The sequence below is a fragment of the Pseudonaja textilis genome, chromosome 15 (genome assembly GCF_049901715.1).
Source record: "Pseudonaja textilis isolate UNSWEBS1 chromosome 15, rPseTex1.2, whole genome shotgun sequence".
In the NCBI taxonomy this organism is placed as follows: domain Eukaryota; kingdom Metazoa; phylum Chordata; class Lepidosauria; order Squamata; family Elapidae; genus Pseudonaja; species Pseudonaja textilis.
The window spans coordinates 7,692,459-7,713,198 of record NC_142004.1 but is presented as its reverse complement, the minus strand read 5'-3'; the positions used below and the strand labels follow the sequence as shown (position 1 = coordinate 7,713,198).

At 46.5% G+C, this 20,740-nt stretch overlaps 1 protein-coding gene across 25 annotated transcripts in view; it reads left to right on the top strand.

Moving 5' to 3' along the window:
- Window positions 1-20,740, top strand: part of FBRSL1 (fibrosin like 1) — a 497,698-nt gene that overhangs the window by 433,084 nt on the left and 43,874 nt on the right. Inside the window, exon 1 of one of the 25 annotated variants that reach the window (XM_087913426.1) lies at window positions 16,389-16,505. The exons of 20 other annotated variants lie outside the window; for them this stretch is intronic. In XM_087913426.1, coding sequence (XP_087769552.1) covers window positions 16,427-16,505 — 79 coding nt within the window. In that variant the 5' untranslated portion in view covers window positions 16,389-16,426. Of the gene's footprint in view, window positions 1-16,388; window positions 16,506-20,740 lie in introns of those variants that run through there. 4 more of the 25 variants (XM_087913424.1, XM_087913427.1, XM_087913425.1 and 1 more) reach the window with 4 other exon arrangements.

The following is a 20,740-nucleotide window of genomic DNA, read 5'->3' as shown; positions in this document are numbered from 1 at the left end:
TGTGTGTGTTATTTAAAAACACACCCACACAACATACAGAGAGATAGAGAGGGAGGCAGAGAGAGAGAGAGGGAGGGAGAGAGAGAGAGAGAGAGAGAGACTTAACCCACATTCTCCCAACAAGCAGCTTTTAAATGCAGGCAACGGTCAGATACTTTGCAAAGTCTGGAAGTTCTTGGATGTTACTTCAAGCGCTTTTATTTTTGCCCGCTCTGCCAAAGAACTTCGCCTCAAGCCAAGCAGGAGAGATTTCTTGTTAAGCCCTTTCTCTGTCCTGTGTGATCCAGAATGGGGACCTTGTTGGTTGACTCGCCCGGCTGCATAATTTGGTTGCTGCGAAGGAGTCCAAAGCCTTTTTATTTTCTCTCCTGCTTCCTCCCCCTTCCTCCTTTTTCCTGCTGTGCTAACCTGTCACAATAGAGAGAGAGAAAGAGAGAGAGGGAGGGGGGAGGGAGTGCAGGCTGTTTATTTCAGAGGGGTCTAAGGGGGTGTGAGGAGTTTGAAAGGGATGGCCCCTTCACCTGCTTGTTGCTTGGGGGCTAGCAGTGAAATGAAAACACTTGTGTCAAACTTACCTGGCCTTCAACAGCTCTCTTCTACCAAGGAAGGAAGGAAGGAAGGAAGGAAAGAAAGAAAGAAAGACAATGGGAAGGAAGAAAGGAAGGATAAGGTTCTGGAGAACCGGTAGCGGAAATTTTGAGTAGTTGGGAGAGCGGCAAATCCCACCTCTGACTGGCCCCGCCAACCCCATCTATTCCCTGCCTCCCATTGAGTCCCAGCTGATCGGCTGGGTCTTCTTTGGTTGCCCTGCATAGGAGAACAGAGCTGGAAAGCAGGTTTGTGGGGTGGGGCAGCATCCTTTCCCTGCCACGCCCACCAGGTGACGCCTACAGAACCGGTAGTAAACAAACGTGAATCCCACCACTGGTGCCTTTAATCTCTCGTCAGTAAAAGCTCAACTTATACAGGCCAGAAATGCCAACGGCTGATGGAGAAGAGCAATTTATAGCCTTAATCTCAACCACAGCCGAGTATTGTTTGAAACAAGCAGGCAAGACCCAACCCATTACCAGCTAAGCATGTCCATGGCTGAGCCAACCTCCCCAAACCCCTCCACAGTATTGGGGTGAAAAGTTGAGCTATAAACCTCTCAAGAGTCCTCTAGTGAGCAATCGGCTCTTATTTTAAAGTTATTGGGGTACCCGCGTAGCATTTCCCCCATCGCCGGGCTCAAAATAAATTGAAGCAATACTGTGGGAGATAGGAAGTATTTAATTATTTACTTGGGCATTACAGACTGAAATTGCTTTTTGATTTAATGCATCCAAAGGCAGGCCCATGTTTTTCAGAGGAGAGAGAGAGAGGGAGAGAGAGAGAGAGAGAAAGAGAGAGAAATTGTAGCATCTCCCCAAATTATTCTCGGCGGCATAAATGTCTCCGCAGAGTGCCTTTTTTTTTTTTTTTTTGAAGATTTGGTCCATTTCTTGGAAATAGTTTACATTTTAAATGTGGCCCTGTTAAATATTATAGAAGGCTTAACAGCACACCAGACCTTCAAGGATAAAAGAGAACAAGCCTTCAAAACAAATAAATTTGTCTTGCCGGCATAAATGTTGTATAAAGATGATTTGTTTTCTTTAATTATATAGTCGATTGTCAGGGAAGAGGGGAGAGAGAGAGAGAGAAAGAGAGAGAAAGAAAGGGGGGGTGGGTGGAAATATATAACCAACATGCTCAGCTCTACCCCAGCAGCCAAGTTTTAAATTTGCAGTTTGGAAAGAAAGTCAATTAAAAGAAGCTATAGGGTTAGGTGGAAAGGCGTTTCAATAAATAACTCCAACCCTCAACTAATAACAATTTACATTACCTTGAGCTACAGGGGTTTTTGGAGAAGAAAAAAAATCAAATTAACTTTTCCCCCAGCTTTGTTTACCTCTCCCTCTCGTTTGGCTTTATAAATATTCATGCCTAACAAGGCTCTGCTGTTTTTAACCAAATTTGGATTTTTAAAGAGCCCTCTGCAGCAAAAAGCGGTCAAACTAGAACCGAACCGGGTTCTCTCGGTTTGGTTAGCACGTTCGAAAATGTTGTTTTGATGGGCTCAGGTTTGGTTTCGGTGCCGAGTTCACCGGGCTCCACCGATATTTAACCACAGTTCAGGAGCCCCTGGAAAAGGGTGGGTTTTTTTTACAAGCGTGCGTAAAAGGCTAATATAATCCTTGGTGGTATAAACAGGCATCAAATCAAAATCGCGTGAAGTATTAGTGCCGCTTTATAAAGCCTTAGTAAGGCCGTCCCTGGAATGTGGCATCCAGTTTTGGTCACCACGTTGGTTGAGACTTTTGGGAAAAGGGCAAAGAAGAGCAACTAAGGTTATTAAAGGCCTGGAGACCAAAATATATGAAGAATGGCTGCAGGAATTGGCTGTGGCCAATCTAGAGAAAACAGAAATAGAATAACAGTTGGAAGGGACCTTGGAGGTCCTGAGATATTGGAATACATGATCATGGGAATGATGCAAAGGTCATAACCGTGAAAAACAGTGACAAGTCAAATTTTTCAGCACCGTTGTAACTTTGTACGGTCACTAAACAAAATGTTGCAGATCGAAGACTCCCTGTATTTATCCCAATTCCCTTCTCCTTCTTTTTCTCCTTCCCCTTCAATCGCTCACCTCCAGGACCTAACCAGGTTGGTTGGACTCTGGCTAGTTTCCTGGGGTCAGCCAACTTGCGCTCGCCAACGAAAGCCAGGAATCCACCAGCTCTGGTTTGTGGTGTGCACGATGAGCAAAGTTGCATCCATTTTTACCTGTCTCTGGAGATTCTCAGTCTGTTGAGGTTTGCCGGCAGCCTGCGGAGACGGCAGCAGAGTAGGACAGTGGGGAGGAACAGGGACCAGTCTGGGGAGGACAAGGGTCCTGCCTCTGATACAGAGATGCGGCCAGGGCCATCTGGGAGTTATGTGCGGACTCCAGAACCTCCAGTGTCTGGCAGCAGTGAGGCAGAGGGACAGGGGGACCCTGTTCCCAGTCTGCATGTGCGCAGAGCTGCCAGAAGGTAAGAACAGTTAAAACAAAAGGGTCAACTTGGGAGTAAGGCTTGGAGGTCATTGGCCTCTCCCATAAGACATGATGGAGGATCAAAGGGACGGGAATCTTTGCAGGAAGCAACTTGGTTCGTACTGGTCAATTTGAAACCTGAAGCTCGGTGTCATGCCCTTGGTAGAGTTGGACTCGGAGGGAGAGGAGGAACAGCTGACAGGGAGTGGAGGTGTGGCTCCAGAGGTTGTGAGGAAGCTGGAGAAGGGCAGAGGCTGGCTGGGCAGTCAGAGAAAGAACCAGGCCCATCCCCTCTTCATCCTAGGACACGCAGGGAGGAACAGAGAAGGAAACAACTTGGCTTACGAGAGAGGAAGCGGCCATGATCCCCCTCATTGGTTGCAGCTGGGGAGAATAGGATATAAGAGAGACAGTTAAAACACAGCGTTGCTAGAAGCAAAGTGTTTTTTTTATTTTGGGCTGAAGTTATCTTGGTTGGCGTCCTTCCAACAGACTGTGCCTTGTTATCTCCTTGAAGTTATCCTGGTCCGTTGTTGAAATTCCTTCATTGTAGTTTGTTTTGGTTTTTTATTTCACCGTTATCTGCTCATTGAGTTCAGACTGTACTGCTTTCTTTTGAAGACTATTTTCTAATAAGTTTAATCTCCAACTGAGAATTATTGAACAGTGGGGCCAAGTTGGAGGCATTAAAGGACATTTATGTATGTTTTGGATTTTGTTACGTTTGTGTTACACTCCTGGTCATCACTCTCGGTGTTGAATTTGTGTTCTGTTTTGGCCTCATATAACTAATTGGAAGTTTAGTCATTGGCAGCATTTCAAGGAAGATAAAGGTGCGGGCTTATCAGACTTATCCTGAAGGACTTTGGCAAACTTCCAAGGGACTGTTTACAAACTGTTTCAGACTCATTCCGGGCTGCGAATGACTAAAATTCACAGCCTTTGAAATAAAACGAAAAGGGTTTGGGGACTAACGTGCGTTTGTGAGTGTCTCCATTAAGCCTTAGTCGGAACACAGTCTTCCGTGTCACGATTGAAGAAGCAGCGAAACGTCTTCAAGGGAAAAATAAAAGAAAGCCCAGTTGCCTTTTGGGGAAGAAAGAAAAAAAACACACCTTGGGGGCGTCCATTCTTACAGTTCTGGAGGTGAGCTGGAGAGTTTAGCACAGCCTCTGCCGTACAAGCACAACTTCTGCCTGCAAACTTGGAAACAAAACTGTCTTTGGTTGATCCCAGGAAGGTTTGGGTGGTTTTGTTTTTTTTGCACACTCGTGTTTCCGTAACTCCTTTTTTTTTTTTTTTTTTTTTTAGTTAAATACCATCTGAACATCCTTCCTCTCACTTTCCTCACCTTGCATCTCCTGTTTCAGAATTAAAATAAAAGAATAAAAAAGGAGCTTTTGACAAGTTATCAATATTAATCTGTCCAGCGTTGTGTAAATGGCCCATTAGGGATTCAGCCAGCAAGAGCCTTAACCCCCCCCCTCCCCCGTTTCTTAGTTCAGGTCACCGGTATAATAGAGGCCAGAGCAGCAATTGACAAGTAATTTGACAAGTCAGCGGGTGGGTGGGTGGGAGACCTTTTGGGGGGTGCCTGGACATGCAGAAGGAGAGGCTTTAGCTTGACCCGAGAGGTCGCCGTGTGTTTCCTTTTGTTCGGTCAATGAAAGTGATCAATGCGGGGGCTGACGGGCTCTTTAATTGCAGAGGAAGGGGGGGGGGCTTTCTCCCTTTTGTCTGCATCCTTGCCCTGCTGGGGGGGGGAAAAAATCTGAATTTGTGGACTTTCCCCCTCTTCCTCGTGGCAGGGAGGCCGGCCCGAGGGGAGAGAAGACTATTAACTAGAGGCCGTTCGTCCCTTCCCCACCGATCCACAAGCCTTCTCTCTACCCCCACCGCATACACTTTCCCCCCCCCCTCCCTCCCCTCCCCTCCCCTCCCTGGGGGTCATGGGGCGCTCCGCTGATGAGCAGGAAACGTGCTCGCCCAATCAATCCATGCAGCGAGCGGTAATAGTTCATTCTCCACAGCAATCCCAGGGTTGACATGTGGTATGTTTCAGTAATTGATTTTTATATTAGCTTCATTTTGAGATGTGTAAATCCTTATATTGCTCACAGCAGCCTATCTTGTCCTAACCGAGCATAGGAGAGCGGATCGTCGGGGACATCACTCAGGCTCTGACAGGCTTTGCATTTCGTATCCATCTCTGTCGGCCGGCCTGCCTGCCTGCCTACCTACCTATCTATCTGTCTATCTCTATCTATCTATCTATCTATCTATCTATCTATCTATCTATCTATCTATCTATCTATCTATCTATCCATCCATTCCCACCTATGGTATCTCTATCAAGCTATCTGTCTCTGTCTAGCTCTATGTATCTAGCTATCTCTGTCTGTCTGTCTATTTGTTTGTCTATCTATCTATCCATCCTTCCATCCCCACCTATCTACGGTATCTCTAGCTAGCCAGCTTCTCTCTGTCTAGCTCTATTTATCTATCTCTGTCTATCTGTCCATCTATCTGTCTGTCTGTCTATCCATGCCACTTATCTATGGTATCTCTAACAATCTATCTCTGTCCATTTCTTATTTATCTATCTAGTTATCTATCTCTGTCTAGTTGTGTTTATCTATCTATCTTTGTCTGTCTGTCTATCTCTATCTATCTATCTATCTATCTATCTATCTATCTATCTATCTATCTATCTATCTATCTATCTAATCATTTATCTACTTAGGTACCCATCTATTTATCTCTATCTACTTATCCCTGTCTACTTATCTCTATTTATCTGACTATCTCTTGTCATCTGTTTGAGTCTGTCTATATCGATTTATCTCTGTCTTCTATTTCTCTTATCTATCTAGCTGTCATAACCATCTATCTGTCTCTGTCTGTTTGTCTCTGTGTCTGTTTATCATATCTGTCAATCTACCTCCCTCCCTTCCTTCCCTACTAACTTTTATCTATACACACACACACACACACACACACACACACACACACACCCCATCCTTTAGATCAGGGGTGTCAAACTGGCAGTCCAGTCCATGGGCCGGATGCATCATGCCCACCCTGGCTTCGCAAAGGCAAAAAACGTCACCATATGTCATGTGACGTCGTGTGACGCGATCGAGTTAGACACCCAGGCTTTAGATCATACTGGAAATCCCTTAAAAAGAAGGCCGTGTCCGCAGGGCTGATGATCCCAAAGAAATTGGGATTTGATGAGGTAGCTGCCTTGTTTTTAACATCATTATTGGAAGCCACACAAGAGTCACTTTACTATAAGACGGGCAGCAGGGTGGAATGTAGTAAGGAGCCCAATCCCCAGGAGGAAGGGGGTGCATTCCAGAGGACGGAGAGGCAACTCAGCCCAGATATTATTATGTGTGTGAGAGAAGAAGGGCGAAGACAGCCTCTCCCTTACAGTTCCCACAGAGAGCATATAGATGCAGAGAGCAGAGTGCTTCATTTTGGCAAGATTCTGTCTCTAAGCCTGGAGCACTAAAGAACCCGGCTTGGAAGAGTCATCCATATACATACACATTGCCAGACGCTTGCGTTTTGATCGTGTCACCATGGAGCTGCTGCCGCCACCATCACTGCAAGGATTGTCACAAGTCACTTCGTTCGGCAGTCATTAAACCAAACGGTTGCAAGTTGAGGGTTATTATCCCTACTTTAGCTTCCCAGCATTAAATAACCAAATCTTGAAAGGCTGACACTCAAGCCGTGTTCCACAAATGATCCGTCTGGCTCCTTCGTCCAAGAATTGGCACTGCCTCTTGCCCTGTTCCCAGCGTCAAGGCGCTTTCCACTCTTCTGCATAGAAAACCGCAGGCCCCGTGTGCACGTGTGATGTGTGTATCTGTGTGTATCTGTGTGTGTATATGTGTGTGTCAGAGAGAGAAATTTCCAACTTTGTTACACACACACATCTCCCTTCCACTGCCGAAAAAAGCCCACAAGCCGTCTATTCAATAATTAACGTCCCCATTGGGACACCACGAATCAAAAGCTGTTATGTCCCAAAGTTTACTCTGGCTCCGAACGGCATGGTTTGACTGTATATTCTGGCACCTCGGAGCGGGATTTCACCCCCCACTTTGGATTCCCTGTGATTATCCCCTCTCCAAGATGGACTGAGAAGTGGTGTTCCCAGCCTGGCAGGGGTTGGGGCTGTTATTACAGACCAGGAACGATGGGGAGAGGAGAGCAAAGGAGAGGAACAACCCGTTACTTGATCTATGTTTATTTTTCATGGATGCTGCCCCAAACGTAACATTACAGCAGCCAACGCTGGAGGGCTGGAGGGGCGGTGGCACTCTTAAGGAGTAATTGTGCCCACACAGCCTCTTTCCCCCTACTTGACTTTAATGAATGCCTAGGTTGTGCTTGCTCGCCAGCTCCGGTGGCTTAAGTAAAATATACAGAAGGCCTTGGAGGGAGAGAGATCAGGAAGACCTCTGTTGGCCTGGTGAAAGGAAGAGGAAAAAGACAATCCAGACTTCATTTGGGCAGTAATTAATTTCACATGTGGCCTCCCTGGTCGATGGCTTCTTTGGGCTGGAGAAATGTGGGAGGTGAGCAGGGACGGGCACGCCACTGCGGCTCCGTGTGGCATGTAAGCACCATGCTCTGGCTTGTGACTTCCGTCGCGCCTGCAAAGATGGATTCTTGAGCGGTGGTTGCAAGGCACAAGTAGCCAGAAGCCTGCACTGAGCCCATTATTATTCCTACCTCTAGACAAGACGTTGGTCAACTCACGGTGCAAATTAACTGGCAATAGATGAGGGTCAGTGGAACTCGATTCAATTCTGTTCAGAATAACAGAGTTGGAAGGGACCTTGGAGGTCTTCTAGTCCAACCCCCTGTTTAGCCAGGAAACCCTGCACCACTTCAGACAAATGGCTGCCCAATCTCTCCTTAAATACCCCCCCCCCAGTGTTGGAGACCCCCAACTCCTGATGTTCCACTGGTTAATTGTCCTCACTGTTAGAAAGTTTTTCCTGAATTCCAGGTTGCTTCTCCTTGATTAGTTTCCATCTCTTGTTTCTTGTCCTGCCTTCTTTTACTTTGAAGAATAATTTGACACCCCCCTCTCATCTTTGGGGCAGCCCCTCAAATCCTGGAAGACTGCTTTCATGTCCCCCCTAGTCCTCGTAATTCATGGGGGTCTGGACTTGGGTGCTTCTGGGAATTGAAGTCCACTCGTCTTCATGTTGAGAAACCCTGACATAGACGCAGAAAAAGCTTTGTCCGCGCTGCTATATTTTGCAGAATCTGATCCTTCCTGTTCAAAATCTGGTTCTTTTGACTCCACCTAGGAATATCTCAGAACATAATGAAAAGAAGCTGTAGCTGGAATAAACCGCCTTTGAAATGCCACGTAATGACTCCATTTCCTCATAATGCAAACTGCAGCATGCTGTAAATTCTCTTTTAATGGCCAAAAGAACCAGCCTATATGTCATCTGGGTTCTCCTTCCCCCCCCCCCTCAAGGAGTGGAAGTAAAATAACTTTGGTGTTTCTGCCATGTTTAAACCAAAATGTAATGCCTTCGCTCTTGCCCCCAACAGCTGGTCCTACTTAAAACCCAGCGCTTAAGTGCTCACCAGTCTTATTACATGGAAATTATCATCTTAAGCCCTCTCGGGGAGTTTGTAACAACCGCTTTTCCAGGGTCCATCTTTTCATCCAAAATAAACAAAGGGGCATCCATTTGCTGGGTGGTGCATTCTCTGCGTCGACTTTAACCAGGAACCCGATAGTTACACAGGGGATGCTAATGTGGCTGCTATTTTGCGTGGTTTACCAGTTGGAGAGCCATCCAACTCGGCTGGAAGGGCCCACCTATACTCGTACTTCAAACCCTGTCATTTGGGGTTCGCGAGAAAGATTGTTTGTTGTGGCTGTTGCTAGAACGAAACGCTTGCAGATTTTGACGGGAAAGGATCGCCGACAGGCCGACGTGTTGCACTAGATCAGGGGTGTCAAATTCAAGGCCTTTAGGGTGCTTAAATCTGGCCCACAGGGCTCTGGCAGAGGGTTGCAGGAGGCCGTCGCAGCCCAAAACGGAGCTCGGGAGCCCGTTTTCGCTGGCAGAGTACTTGGGCCAATACCGGTGCCCCCAACATGAGTGATGTTGATCTGGCCATGCCCACTGCACCTCCCCAAGGTCAAACACAACCCTGATGCGGTCCTCAGGGAGTTTGACACCCCTGCACTAGATGACGAGCTGAAGAATGTAATCCAGATTTTTGATGGGCATTCGGAGGGTTAGACAGGATCATCTACGATGGAAGAGTAACTCAAGGTTGGCGCTCTCTGAGCTTGATGGTTTGCTTGCAGGTGTTTCCTTACCCATCTAGGTAACGTCATCAGTGTCAGAAGTGGGATTTGCAGAGAGAAGAATTGTAGGGGCCTTGGCGCTCTGTGATCTTGGTTCTTTTCTTGCAGGTGTTTCATCACCCAACTAGGGAACATCATCACTTTAGAAGGGAGTTGAGTTTGTGGAAATGAGGAAGGGGGAGGGGGGAGGACTCTGTGGTCCTCGGTTGTTTTCTTGGGAGATGTTTCATTACCCAACTAGGGAACTATATCAGTCGAGAAGAGAGTTGGGTTTACAACTTCACATATGAACAAATCACCCAAGGGTTTCACATGTAGCCTTTTCAAGATTCAAGAACCTTGCAAGTTTGAAAGTACAATTCTCCCTCTGTCTCTTTTTCAGCCTGAGACACTAGGGAACCCTACTAAGCCTCTTGCCTTACCCTGTATCCAACCGCGGGCCAGGTTGTCTCTTCTCTGACCCCTGGCTGTGGCGCTTCGTTCAAACTCCCAAGTCCTTCCCCATATACCATTTCAACTTTAGAGCCAGGAATTCTTCCTGATGGCGGATTGAATTTTTTGGTTGCCATAGGAACAGGCTTCAAGGGGCACGCTGGCCATTTCCTGTCTGGTGCTAGAAAGACCAACTTACACTTCCCCTTTGAGGGGTAATCTTCCAGGTTGTTTTTTAAATGCTTGCGTTCATCTCTGAGAATCTCAGAGGATTCCTCCACAGAGATACGAGATGGAAAGTACAAGCCCTCGACTTCCTCCTCATACCACGCCTATGGATGTCGCAGATGTTTTGAGGTGACTGATTTGTGTATAAAACAACAGAGTTGGAAGGGACCTTGGAGGTCTTCCAGTCCAACCTCCTTGATTAGGCGGGAAACCTTACACCCTTTCAGACAAATGGTTCTCCAATCTCTTCTTTAAAACTTTCAGCATTGGAGCATCCACAACTTCTGGGGGCAAGTTGTTCCACTGGCTAATTGTTCTCCCTGTCAGAAAATTCCTCCTTAGTTCCAGGTTGCTTCTCTCCTTGATCAGTTTTCATCCATTGCTTCTTGTCTTGCCTTCAGTTGCTTTGGTGAATAGCTTGACTCCCCCTTCTTTGGGGCAGCCCCTGAGATATTGGAAGACGGCTCTCATGGTCCTTCTCTTCACTAGACTAGCCATGCCCAGTTCCTGCAACCGTCGTATGTTTTAGCCTCCAGGCCTTTGATCATCTTAGATAGATTCAGAATAACAGAGTTAGAAGGGAACTTAAAGCTCATCTAGTCCAACTTACTGCTCAGGCATTCCAGATAAATGGTTGTCCAATCTTTTCTTTAAAATCTCCAGAGTTGGAGCACCCACCACTTCTGAAGGCAACTTCTCTTCCATCGGTTGATTGATTCTCACTGTCAGAAAATTCCTCCTTATTTTCAGGTTGAATCTCTCCTTGATCAGTTTCCATCCATTATTCCTTGTCCGGCCTTCGGGTGCCTTGGAAAATAGCTCGACCCCTTCCTCCTCTCTGTGGCAGCCCCTCAAATATTGGAAGACTGTTATCTTCTCATCCCTAATCCTCCTTTTCATTAAACTAGACATATCCAATTCCTTCAACCGTTCTTCGTATGTTTTAGCCTCCAGTCCCCTGACCATCTTTCTTTTTCTTCTCTGCACTCTTTCTAGAGTCTCCAAATCTTTTTTACATCGCGGCGACCAAAACTGAATGCAACATTCCAAGTATGGTATTTTCAAGGCATTATAAAGTGGTGTTAACACTAATTTATTCCGACCTGTCTGTTCGTCTGGCTGAGAAAAATACCGGCAGGTTGCGTCTGTACAGGTAGTCCTCAATTTCCAAGAGTTCATTTAACGACCGTTCAAGGTTGACAACAGCACTGAAATTGTGTTGTGTGAATCGCCAAGCTGCCTCCCGTGACAGCCATCTCTCGCGTTGCAAACTTCGGCGAAGAACCTCAATTCAAACGTGGACCTGGAGCAGCTTTGAGCTAAAGAAAGCACAAAGAACTGGCTATTAAAAGCCCATTTAGGAGGATTTCTGTTTTAAAAGTGTGAACTACTGCAATTGGAGGGAAAAGGTGAAATCAAGCAGAAGAGAAGCGCACAGAGGAGGCTTTGAGTTGGGATGATGAGGAGCAGCTGTGTAAACATAACTTTCCCCCTTATTTGCAGAAAAATGTCAGGATTCATAAGATTTATTCTTTTTTAAAAACACAAAAAAACAGAAAAAAAAACCCCACCCGTTATAAACCCCCCAACTGACGATGCAACTGGGTTTAATCTAAAGGGGCCAAAGATTATACAAAATATTGACCACGTCTTACTTATTCATAGAGTAGCCGCTGCTTTGGCAGCAAGAATAAAGAGGTTTTTTTAATACAAGTCGACCCAACCATCTTGTCTGTCAGTTTCCCCCCTATGATCCAACCAGGCCGCCATGAGCCACAATGGAGCCCAACATTTACGTCGCTAAAGTGAGAGGGGTTGTTAAGTGAGTTTTTTTGTGGTTCGCTGGCAGCCGGTGCAGACGGCAAAGGTATTGGACAGTGAGGATGAAAGGGAACCAGGAAAGGGAGTCTGGAGAAGACTTGGACGATGCAGGGATGGGGCCAGGACTATCTGGGAGTAGGATGCTGCCTTTGGAGCCTGGCAGCAGCGAAGCAGAGGACCCAGGGGAGCCTGTTCCCAGTGCATGTGTGCTCAGAGCTGCTAGAAGGCAAGAGCAGCTGAGAAAAAAAGGGGCAACTCGGGAGTAAGGCTGGGAGGTGATTGCACTTCCCATAAGGGATAAAAGTCAGCCCTCAGTGACGTGCTCTTTGCAGGAAGCAAAGAAGTTCATTAGATTCTGATTCCTCACTGAAGCCCTGTGAACTCTGGTTTGTCTTTGCTGTGGAACTTCTGTCGGTTTATATTCTAAGTAACTGGGCTTCTGTTTCTTGGCAGCCTTCTATAACCCTGAAAGGCGTGAGCTTATCTCAAAGAATTGGGTCTAATAAGTTTTGGCTGGGAGTGCAAGAAATTCCCAGCGTTGCATTCAAATAGGTTTGATTTTACACTCAGTTTGGTGTTCCTTTCATTTGGACAAAGCCTGGGTCAGAACAATGTTTAGGACTCTTCCGGCCGCATTTGTGAGGGGAATCCCTGCGGTCATTAAGTCAGGAACACAGTTGTTAGGTGAAACTGGCTTCCCCATTTATTTTTGCTGATCAAAAGGTTGCAAAAGGGGATCCCATGCCCCCGGGACGCTGCAGCCATCCATAAGTACATGCCAGTTGCCAAGCAACTGAATTTTGATCACATGATCACGGGGACCAAGCAACGATTGTCAGAAGGAGATCACATGACTTTGGCGCACTGCAACCAAATGTGCTTTTTTTTTTTTTTCAAGGGGCAACTGGGCTTTCTGGTTTTTTTTTTTCTTTGAAGACGTCTCGCTTCTCCTCCAAGAAGAAGCTTCTCCAGTTTGCTTCTCATCCAAGAAGCTTCTTGGGAACTGAAGAAGCTTCTTGGATGAGAAGCAAAACATCTTCAAAGAAAAAACAGAAACTCCAGTTGCCTCTTGGGAAAAAATAGCCCCTTTGGGACTACGTTTTTGGCCTTTGATTTGGATCTCTCTCTCTCTCTCTCCCCCACTTCTCCTCCTCCTCCTCCTCCTCTTCTCCTTCTTCTTCTTCCCTTCCTTCCTCTTTGTTTCTCTCTCTCTTTCCTTCCTTCCTCTCTCTTTCTTTGTCTCTATCTCTCAATATATCTCTCAATATATCTTTCTCTGTCTCTCTCTCTCTCTGCCTCTCTCTCTCTCTCAATCTCTTTGTCTCTCAAAATATCTCTCAATATCTCCCTCCCTCTCTCTCTCCTTCCCTCTCCCTCTCCCTCTCTCTCTCCTCCCTCTCTCTCTCTCTCTCTCTCTCTGTTCAGTTGAGTAATAATTGCTTCGGACGCCTTCTGGGCTATTGATCCATCGAGGGCTTCAATTCCAATGCAAGGCTGTGTCAGGGATTTAATTGGAGCAATTAATAACTCAACAGCCAGGTGGGAATCGATAGCCGGATTTCCAAACAGGGAGAGAAGGAGAGCAGCAAAGGAAGGAAGCGTTTTTCCCCCACCCCAAGGCACACACACACACACACACAGAGAGAGAGCTCCCCTCCCCTTCTGTAATGTGGCCGCTGATGGTTGGATGTTTGCACTTCCTTGATTAATTAACCTCCCCCCGTCACCCTCCAACGCTTGATAGATAATTGAGTTGTGTCTTTTTAAAAGGCTTTTGACCTGATTACTCCGTACACCGGGGTTGTCTTTGTGCTGTTGATTTGAGCCACCCTGAAAAGCCCCGAAAACACCCCAGCCAGCTAATAAAATGCCTTTTTTCCGCCTGCGGTTTTGATTTATTTGTTTTCTTTTTTTAAAACAACAACAACAACAACAACAACAGTGACAGGAAAAGCAAAGCTTGTCTTCCTTTTTCTAGTCAATGGCCTCTTGCATCATGGGTGTGGGAAGCCGGTTAGCCTCTGCTTAAGAGCCCGATCGAAGGGATTTAACCCTGCTGAGTTTTGATCCGCATTCGAGGCCCAGATTAAAAAGCCGCCATGAAACTTCCAATCTCATTACCGAAGCCGCTTCTGCCATCGGTGCCTGGGGTCGAAAATCCCATTTTAAGCCCTGCTCTGGGTGCTTGGCAGCCGCGGACTTCCGTGCAAACATGGCGTGACTTCATTTTTTTCTGCAGGGTTGTTTTGGTTTTTTTTTTGCCTTTTTCTTTATCTTGTCCCTCATTCCCTCGGTCCAGAGCCTGCTTCTATTCATTACTCCTGAGGTCTTTTGTTGCGTGCTTCCAGATAATCCCTTCCCCGGGAACATCTTCAAGGCCTATAGAAGGACAGAGCTCTCCACCAGGGTCCGTAATTGCTGCCAGAGGCACTTTCAGATGAACAGAGTTGCAAGGGACCTTGTAGGTCATCTAGTCCAACCACCCCACCCGAGCAGGAGACCCTATACCATTTCTGACAGATGGCAGTCTAGCCACTTCTTGAAAGCTTCCAGTGATGAAGCTCCCACAATTTCTGAAGGCAACTTCTGTTTCACTGGCTGATTGTTCTCACTGTCAGGAAATTCCTCCTTATTTTCAGGTTGAATCTCTCCTGGATCCGTTTCCATCCATTCTTCCTTGTCTGGCCTTCGGGTGCTTTGGAGAATAGCTTGACCCCTTCCTCCTCTCTGTGGCAGCCCCTCAAATATTGGAAGACTGCTATCATGTCTTCCATGGTCCTTCTCTTCCCTAGACTAGCCAAGCCCAGTTCCTGCAACCGTTCATTGTATGTTTTAGCCTCCAGTCCCCTCATCATCCTGGTTGCTCTTCTCTGCCATCTTTCTCAAATCTCAACATCTTCTTTATAGCGTGGTGACCAAAACTGGATGCAGTATTCCAGGTGTGGTCTTACTAAGTAAAATGAGGATCCAGCTTGTTGGTTGCAAAAAGATGACTCTGTAAACTGCTTAGAGAGGACTGTAGAGCACTGTGAAGCGGTTTATAAGTCTAAGTGCTATTGCTTGTGGTATTTCCTGCTCGCAGCATCTGAGCTAACTAGAGCAAATGTCCTTTTGTCGTGCATCGTGTGTCCAGCTCAACCGCACCGCTAAGACCTTCACGAGAGCAGACCTCAGGCATCTCACGAAGGAGCTTAGAGAGCGATTGAGTTTCCTTTGAGTAGATTATTCCTAAATTTGGAGGGCGCTCTTTGGAAAAGGGCCACCAATTAAATTCATCAAATGAGCTGTAATCCATTAATCCAAGGCAGCTGCATGACTTTGGGATGGGATTACAGCAGTTGATTTGGCGACAAAAGAACCCTTTTTCGAGACAGCGTAAACCATGCACGTGGGAGGCGGGCGTTGTGTTGGATTTGGTTGAAAAGAAGGGTTCTGGAGCAGGATGGGTAGGAGAAGCCAGCATCTGGGTGGAAGGAGCTTCTGCTTATAGCCTTACTACCTTTGAAAACAGAGGTGGCTGCTTTAATGAGTCGCAGAGAGTGTTGTCGCCCGCCAGCAGCTGACGGAGCTGGCATCAGACTTGGAGAGTGAGGAGGTTGGGGAGGAACCTGGGCCAGTCCTGGAGGCTGAGGAAGGCTCGGACGAGGGCTCTGCATCAGAGGCAGAGATGGGGCCAGGGCAGGCTGCCTTTGGAGTTAGACAATAATGACACGTGGAAGCTTCTGGAACCAGTTCCCAGCCTATGCATGAGCGCAGAGTTGCCAAAAGGAAGGAACAATTAAGAACTCAGGGTCGACTCCGGAGTAAGGCCACACCTCTGAGATGATTGGCCCCTCCCATAGGACACAAAAGAGGAGCGAACGGGACAGGAGCTTTTGGAGGAAGCCATTAGTTCTTCTGGCCGATTCAAGCTTTGAAAAGTTCTGTTTGACCCTGTGTCCAGTTTGGCCTCGCTCTCCGCTTGGCCATTCGTTCTCTGGCAGCCTTCCAAGTGGGATAAGGTAGGTGTTTATCAACGTTCCCCTGAATGACTGTTTGTGAAGCCTTGCAGGCTGTGAATGGACGTAATTCACAGCCGTGGAAGTAAAAGAGGTTTTTGCCGGGACTAAGGCTGTGGTTTATGCTTTCTAAAGGAAGCCCAGGTCAGAACAGAGGGAGGCTGCAATTCACGGTCTCTCCTTAATTAGTTTCCATCCTTTGCTGTTGTACTGCCTTCTGGTGCTTTGGGGAATAATTTAACCCTCCTCTTCTTTTTCTCGGCCGCTAAGATATGGGAAGACTGATATCCTGTCACCCCTAGTGCCAGAGGTGGACTAGAGCAGGGATCCCCAACCACTGGGCCCCAGACCAGTACCGGTCCGTGGATCATTTCGTACCGGGCCACAAAGAATGACTAATCATGATTAAAATATATATATAAATATGTTTTTGCTTCCGGGTGTCTTATTTTGAAAGACAACCCCTTCCGCCCTCACCTAACTTCCGCGCTTGACTCTTTGGCGCGTATTTATCCTGCATCAGCAATGCAGGAAGAAGCTTCTGCTTACAGCCTTTGCAAAATGAGCCAGAAACAGAGCTCACTGGACAGTTTTTTTGGAAAGGGTAAGTTACGGGTTCATCGCTTATTTATTTACTGTTATTGGAACCTTCACGCCCCTACCTGGTCCTTGAAAAAGTGTTCCTGCGTGAAACTGGTCCCTGGTACAAAAAAGGTTGGGGACCACTGGACTAGAGGACCTCCCGGGTCCCTTCCAGCTCTGTTATTCTGTCCCTTCCCAAGGCTCCGTGGCTTGTTACAGCCCCACCGACTGCAATCTAGCAGGTTAAATGATTTTAGCCGCACAGTTTATTAAAACTGGCAAGTGCTCGCTCCAGTTCTTTTCCTGTTCGGCAAGGCTGTCAGAGAGAATAATTGACAGTGGCAGCTGTTCAGGGAGTGTTTTAGATGGGGCAGGATGATGGCTCTTGATGGACAGCTCTGCGCAAAGGAAGAGAAGGGTTAGAGGTGGGATTTGCGTCCGGGCTCCAGGAGAAGAGTCGTCCTTAGAAGGAGCAAATGTGTGTCTCTGTGTGTAGAGGGGTGCAATGCAAAAGGAACTCAGCACAATGTCCCCTATGCAGGATTTGGATTGGAAAAAGACATCCCCAAACCCACACCAGAATTTTAAATGCTTCTGTTTTGAATCCAGAACCTTCTCGACGTTGCTGGGGGAAAAACCCGCAATGGAAATATTTACGTAACTGTGGGATATTCCTGTCCTTTCCCCAGCCATCTGGGGACACCGTTTTCCAGGCCTTCTCCTTGTTAAATCATGATCCCTATTTTACTGAAGCTCCACGGGGTTCCATGATGGTGCATCCCAGTTTTAGAATTGTAGTGTTTTTACAGATTAACAGAGTTGGAAGGGTCCTTGTAGGTCATTTAGTCCAACCCCACACCCCACCCAAGCAGGAGACCCTACACCATTTCTGACAGAGGACAGTCCAGTCTCTTCTTGAAAGCTTCCAGTGGTGAAGCTTCCACAACTTCCGAAGGCAACTTCTGTTCCACTGATTGCTTTCACTGTCAGAAAATTTATCCTTATTTCCAGGGTTAAATCTCTCTTTGTTCAGTTTCCATCCATTATTTCTTGTCTGGCCTTCAGGTGCTTTGGAAAATAGCTTGACCCCCTCATTCTCTTTGTGGCAGCCCCTCAGATATTGGAAGACTTCTATCCTGTCTCCCCTGGTCCTTCTCTTCCCTTAGACCAGCTATGCCCAGTTCCTGCAACCGTTCATTATATTATTATTATTATTATTAATTTGTTTTCTTAAGTTTTCGCGGGTACTTACATGTATGGTATTCAGCTTTGTTCGGGTATTTTCCCACGTCATTATAGTTGTGCTTTTAAAGTTGTAGCAACGTTTCGGCAGGATCTCATCTGCCATCATCAGGCTTCTGTATTGTGTTCGTCTGTGAGTCAGACTTTCACAGCCATTTCTGTTTTAAATTTGGTGCTAGCCTACTGCTGTGCCAGAATGGTTTTTTCTTCCTCCTGATTGGTTGGGAGTCTTGGTCTGTGTTTATTGGTCTTGGAGTTTACTCTGTTCTGCTTGATTAGTGTTTCTAATATCTTATGTCTGTTTTGTAGCTTTTTTTGTCTTGATTGGCTGGCAACATTGTGTTTCCTGTGTTGGAGGCTTTTAGTGCAGCTTGGCTTCGAGTAAATGGACGGCTATCATTCATTAGCAAGCTAGGTTTCATCTGGGTGCCTGGTTGGTGTGTGTTTGAGTTGGAGGTATCAGGAGGAGTCTGTTCGCGCCCAGGTGTTTGCCTGGCTTGTGGTGTGGAGATTTTTTTGTTTGAGAGTGCAGGCTTCCAAATAATTGACAGTCTGGTGGAGTCATCTATTCATGCTTTCATATATATAATTTTATAGGGACCCTTTTGGTGAGAAGGTCACAGTGTTCCATGCACCTTTGGCATTTAGTCATGCCGGGCACATGACCACGGAGATTTCTTCGGACAGCGCTGGCTCTTCGGCTTTGTAACAGAGATGAGCACCGCCTCCTAGAGCCAGAAATGACTAGCATGTATTGTGTGCAAGAGGAACTTTTACTTCACCTTTTACAAGGAAACTCACTGAGCCAATATCTCACTTAACAACAGAAATATTGGGCTCAAATGTGCTAGTAAGTCGAGGACGCCCTTTATCCTATCCATCCGGTAGTGGAAATAGCCTATTGTGTCCGCCTCTACAAGGAGAATTACAACTCTTCTCTCTACTTAGTGGAAATCTCACTGGGAAAAAAATACTTTCTTCAGATGTTGCAATGAAAAGAGGCAGGATCGATCTAAAGCCCACATGGGAGATGTCTCGGCTGCCGGTGTCGGCACGTCTACTGGGATGTAGGAGATAACATGGTGCCTTTTTGTTAAGGAACATTTGGTTGTATCTGAAATGCCTCTGGTGGACATCTCGGAAGAGCAGCTAAGATGATCCAAAGGCCTGGAGACTAAACCATTTGAAGAACGGCTGCAGGTTTGGGATCTGGCTAGTCTAAAGAAAAGGAGAATTAAGGGGTGACATGAGATCAGCATCCCAGTATTTGAGGGGCCGCTGCCCCAAAGAAGAGGAGATCAAATTATTCTCCAAAGCACCGGAGGGCAGGATAAGAAACAATGGTTGGAAACTGATCAAAGAGAGAAGCAACCAGGAATTAAAGGGAAACTTCCTAACAGTGAGGATTATTAACCGGTGGGACAGCTTGCTTCCAGAAAACATGGGCGCTCGCTCCATCACTGGAGGTTTTTAAGAAGCAACTAGACAGTCACTTGTCTGAGATGGTATAGGTTCTCCTGCTTGAGCAGGGGGCTGGACTAGAAGACCTCCAAGGTCCCTTCCAGCACAATTCTATTCTAAATCTGTCCTGCCAGGGGGTGGGGAAAAAAAAAAAACTATATTGGCAACGTGTTTCTCGATTCTAATATCTCCTGGGAAGTTTCTAAGTGGTCTACTTGAGTTAGGAAGGAAAGAAAGAGCTTTATCTAATCCCTAACGGAGTTTGTGCCAAGACACAATTCATGATAACTGTCAAGCAGGCTTGTGAAGGAAAAGAGCTGAAGCTGATGTGAATCCAGCTTTAATTAAGGTTGAAAAATTGGAGTTGACTGCTGAGTCTTTGGCAAATTAGCTCAAGTGTATTATTGCGATGGAAATTAACTACTCTAGAACTCGGGGAAAATAAACAACGTGCCTGCCTTTGCAGGGTTTCCATAGAATTGCCAGCTTGTTTAGGACTGGGCTGGAAATCAGGAAGGCAGAATTGGGACCGTCAGATGCCAAGATGGAAGCAGAAGCTCTGGATATGTATTTTTTTGTTGTTGTTGTTTGAAAGCCTCCAAGACGTTTAAGAGAGCCAGTCATCCTTGGGGCTCTTCCAGACTATAATGATGAAAAATGGAAAAGACCATCTGTTGGGTGATTCATCTTTATGTAGTTAACAGCAGGTTGGCCCAGAAACTAGTTTGCAAAGAGGTTCACCTTGACCCCTCTAAAAAAAATAAAAAAATAAAATAAAAAGGAACTTGGCTTGTCAAATGTAAACAAGGTTTCTAAGAGGTTTTCCCTGTTCTGCAGCAATAGCACTTAGGCTTATATACCGCTTCACGGTGCTTTCCGGACCTCTCTAAGCCGTTTGCAGAGTCAGCCTCTTGCCCCCAACAAGCTGAGTCCTCATTTTCGGTCAGGATTGAACTTCTGGCAGTCAGCAGAATTAGTCTGCAATACTGCATTCTAACCACTGGGAGGGAAGGAAGGAAGGAAGGAAGGAAGGAAGGAAGGTCAATAGCAATAGCACTTAGACTTATATACCACTTCCCAGTGCTTTCCGGACCTCTCTAAGCCATTTGCAGAGTCAGCCTCTTGCCCCCAACAAGCTGAGTCCTCATTTTCGGTCAGGATTGAACTGCTGGCAGTCAGCAGAATTAGTCTGAAATACTGCATTCTAACCACTGGGAGGGAAGGAAGGAAGGAAGGAAGGAAGGAAGGAAGGAAGGGTCAATAGCAATAGCACTTTGACTTATATACCACTTCCCAGTGCTTTGCAGTCCTCTCTAAACAGTTTACAGAGTCAGCCTCTTGCCCCCAACAATCTGGGTCCTCATTTTACCCACCTCAGAAGAATGGAAGGCTGAGCCAACCTTGAGCCGCTCAGAATCGAACTGTTGGCAGTGGGCAGAGTTAGCCTGCAATACTGTATTCTAACCACCGCACCACCACAGCTCTGCACCTATAATACGAATGCTGGGAGCTAAGCTTCTTGTACGTAGAGTGAAGGAGAAGGTTTATAAAAGA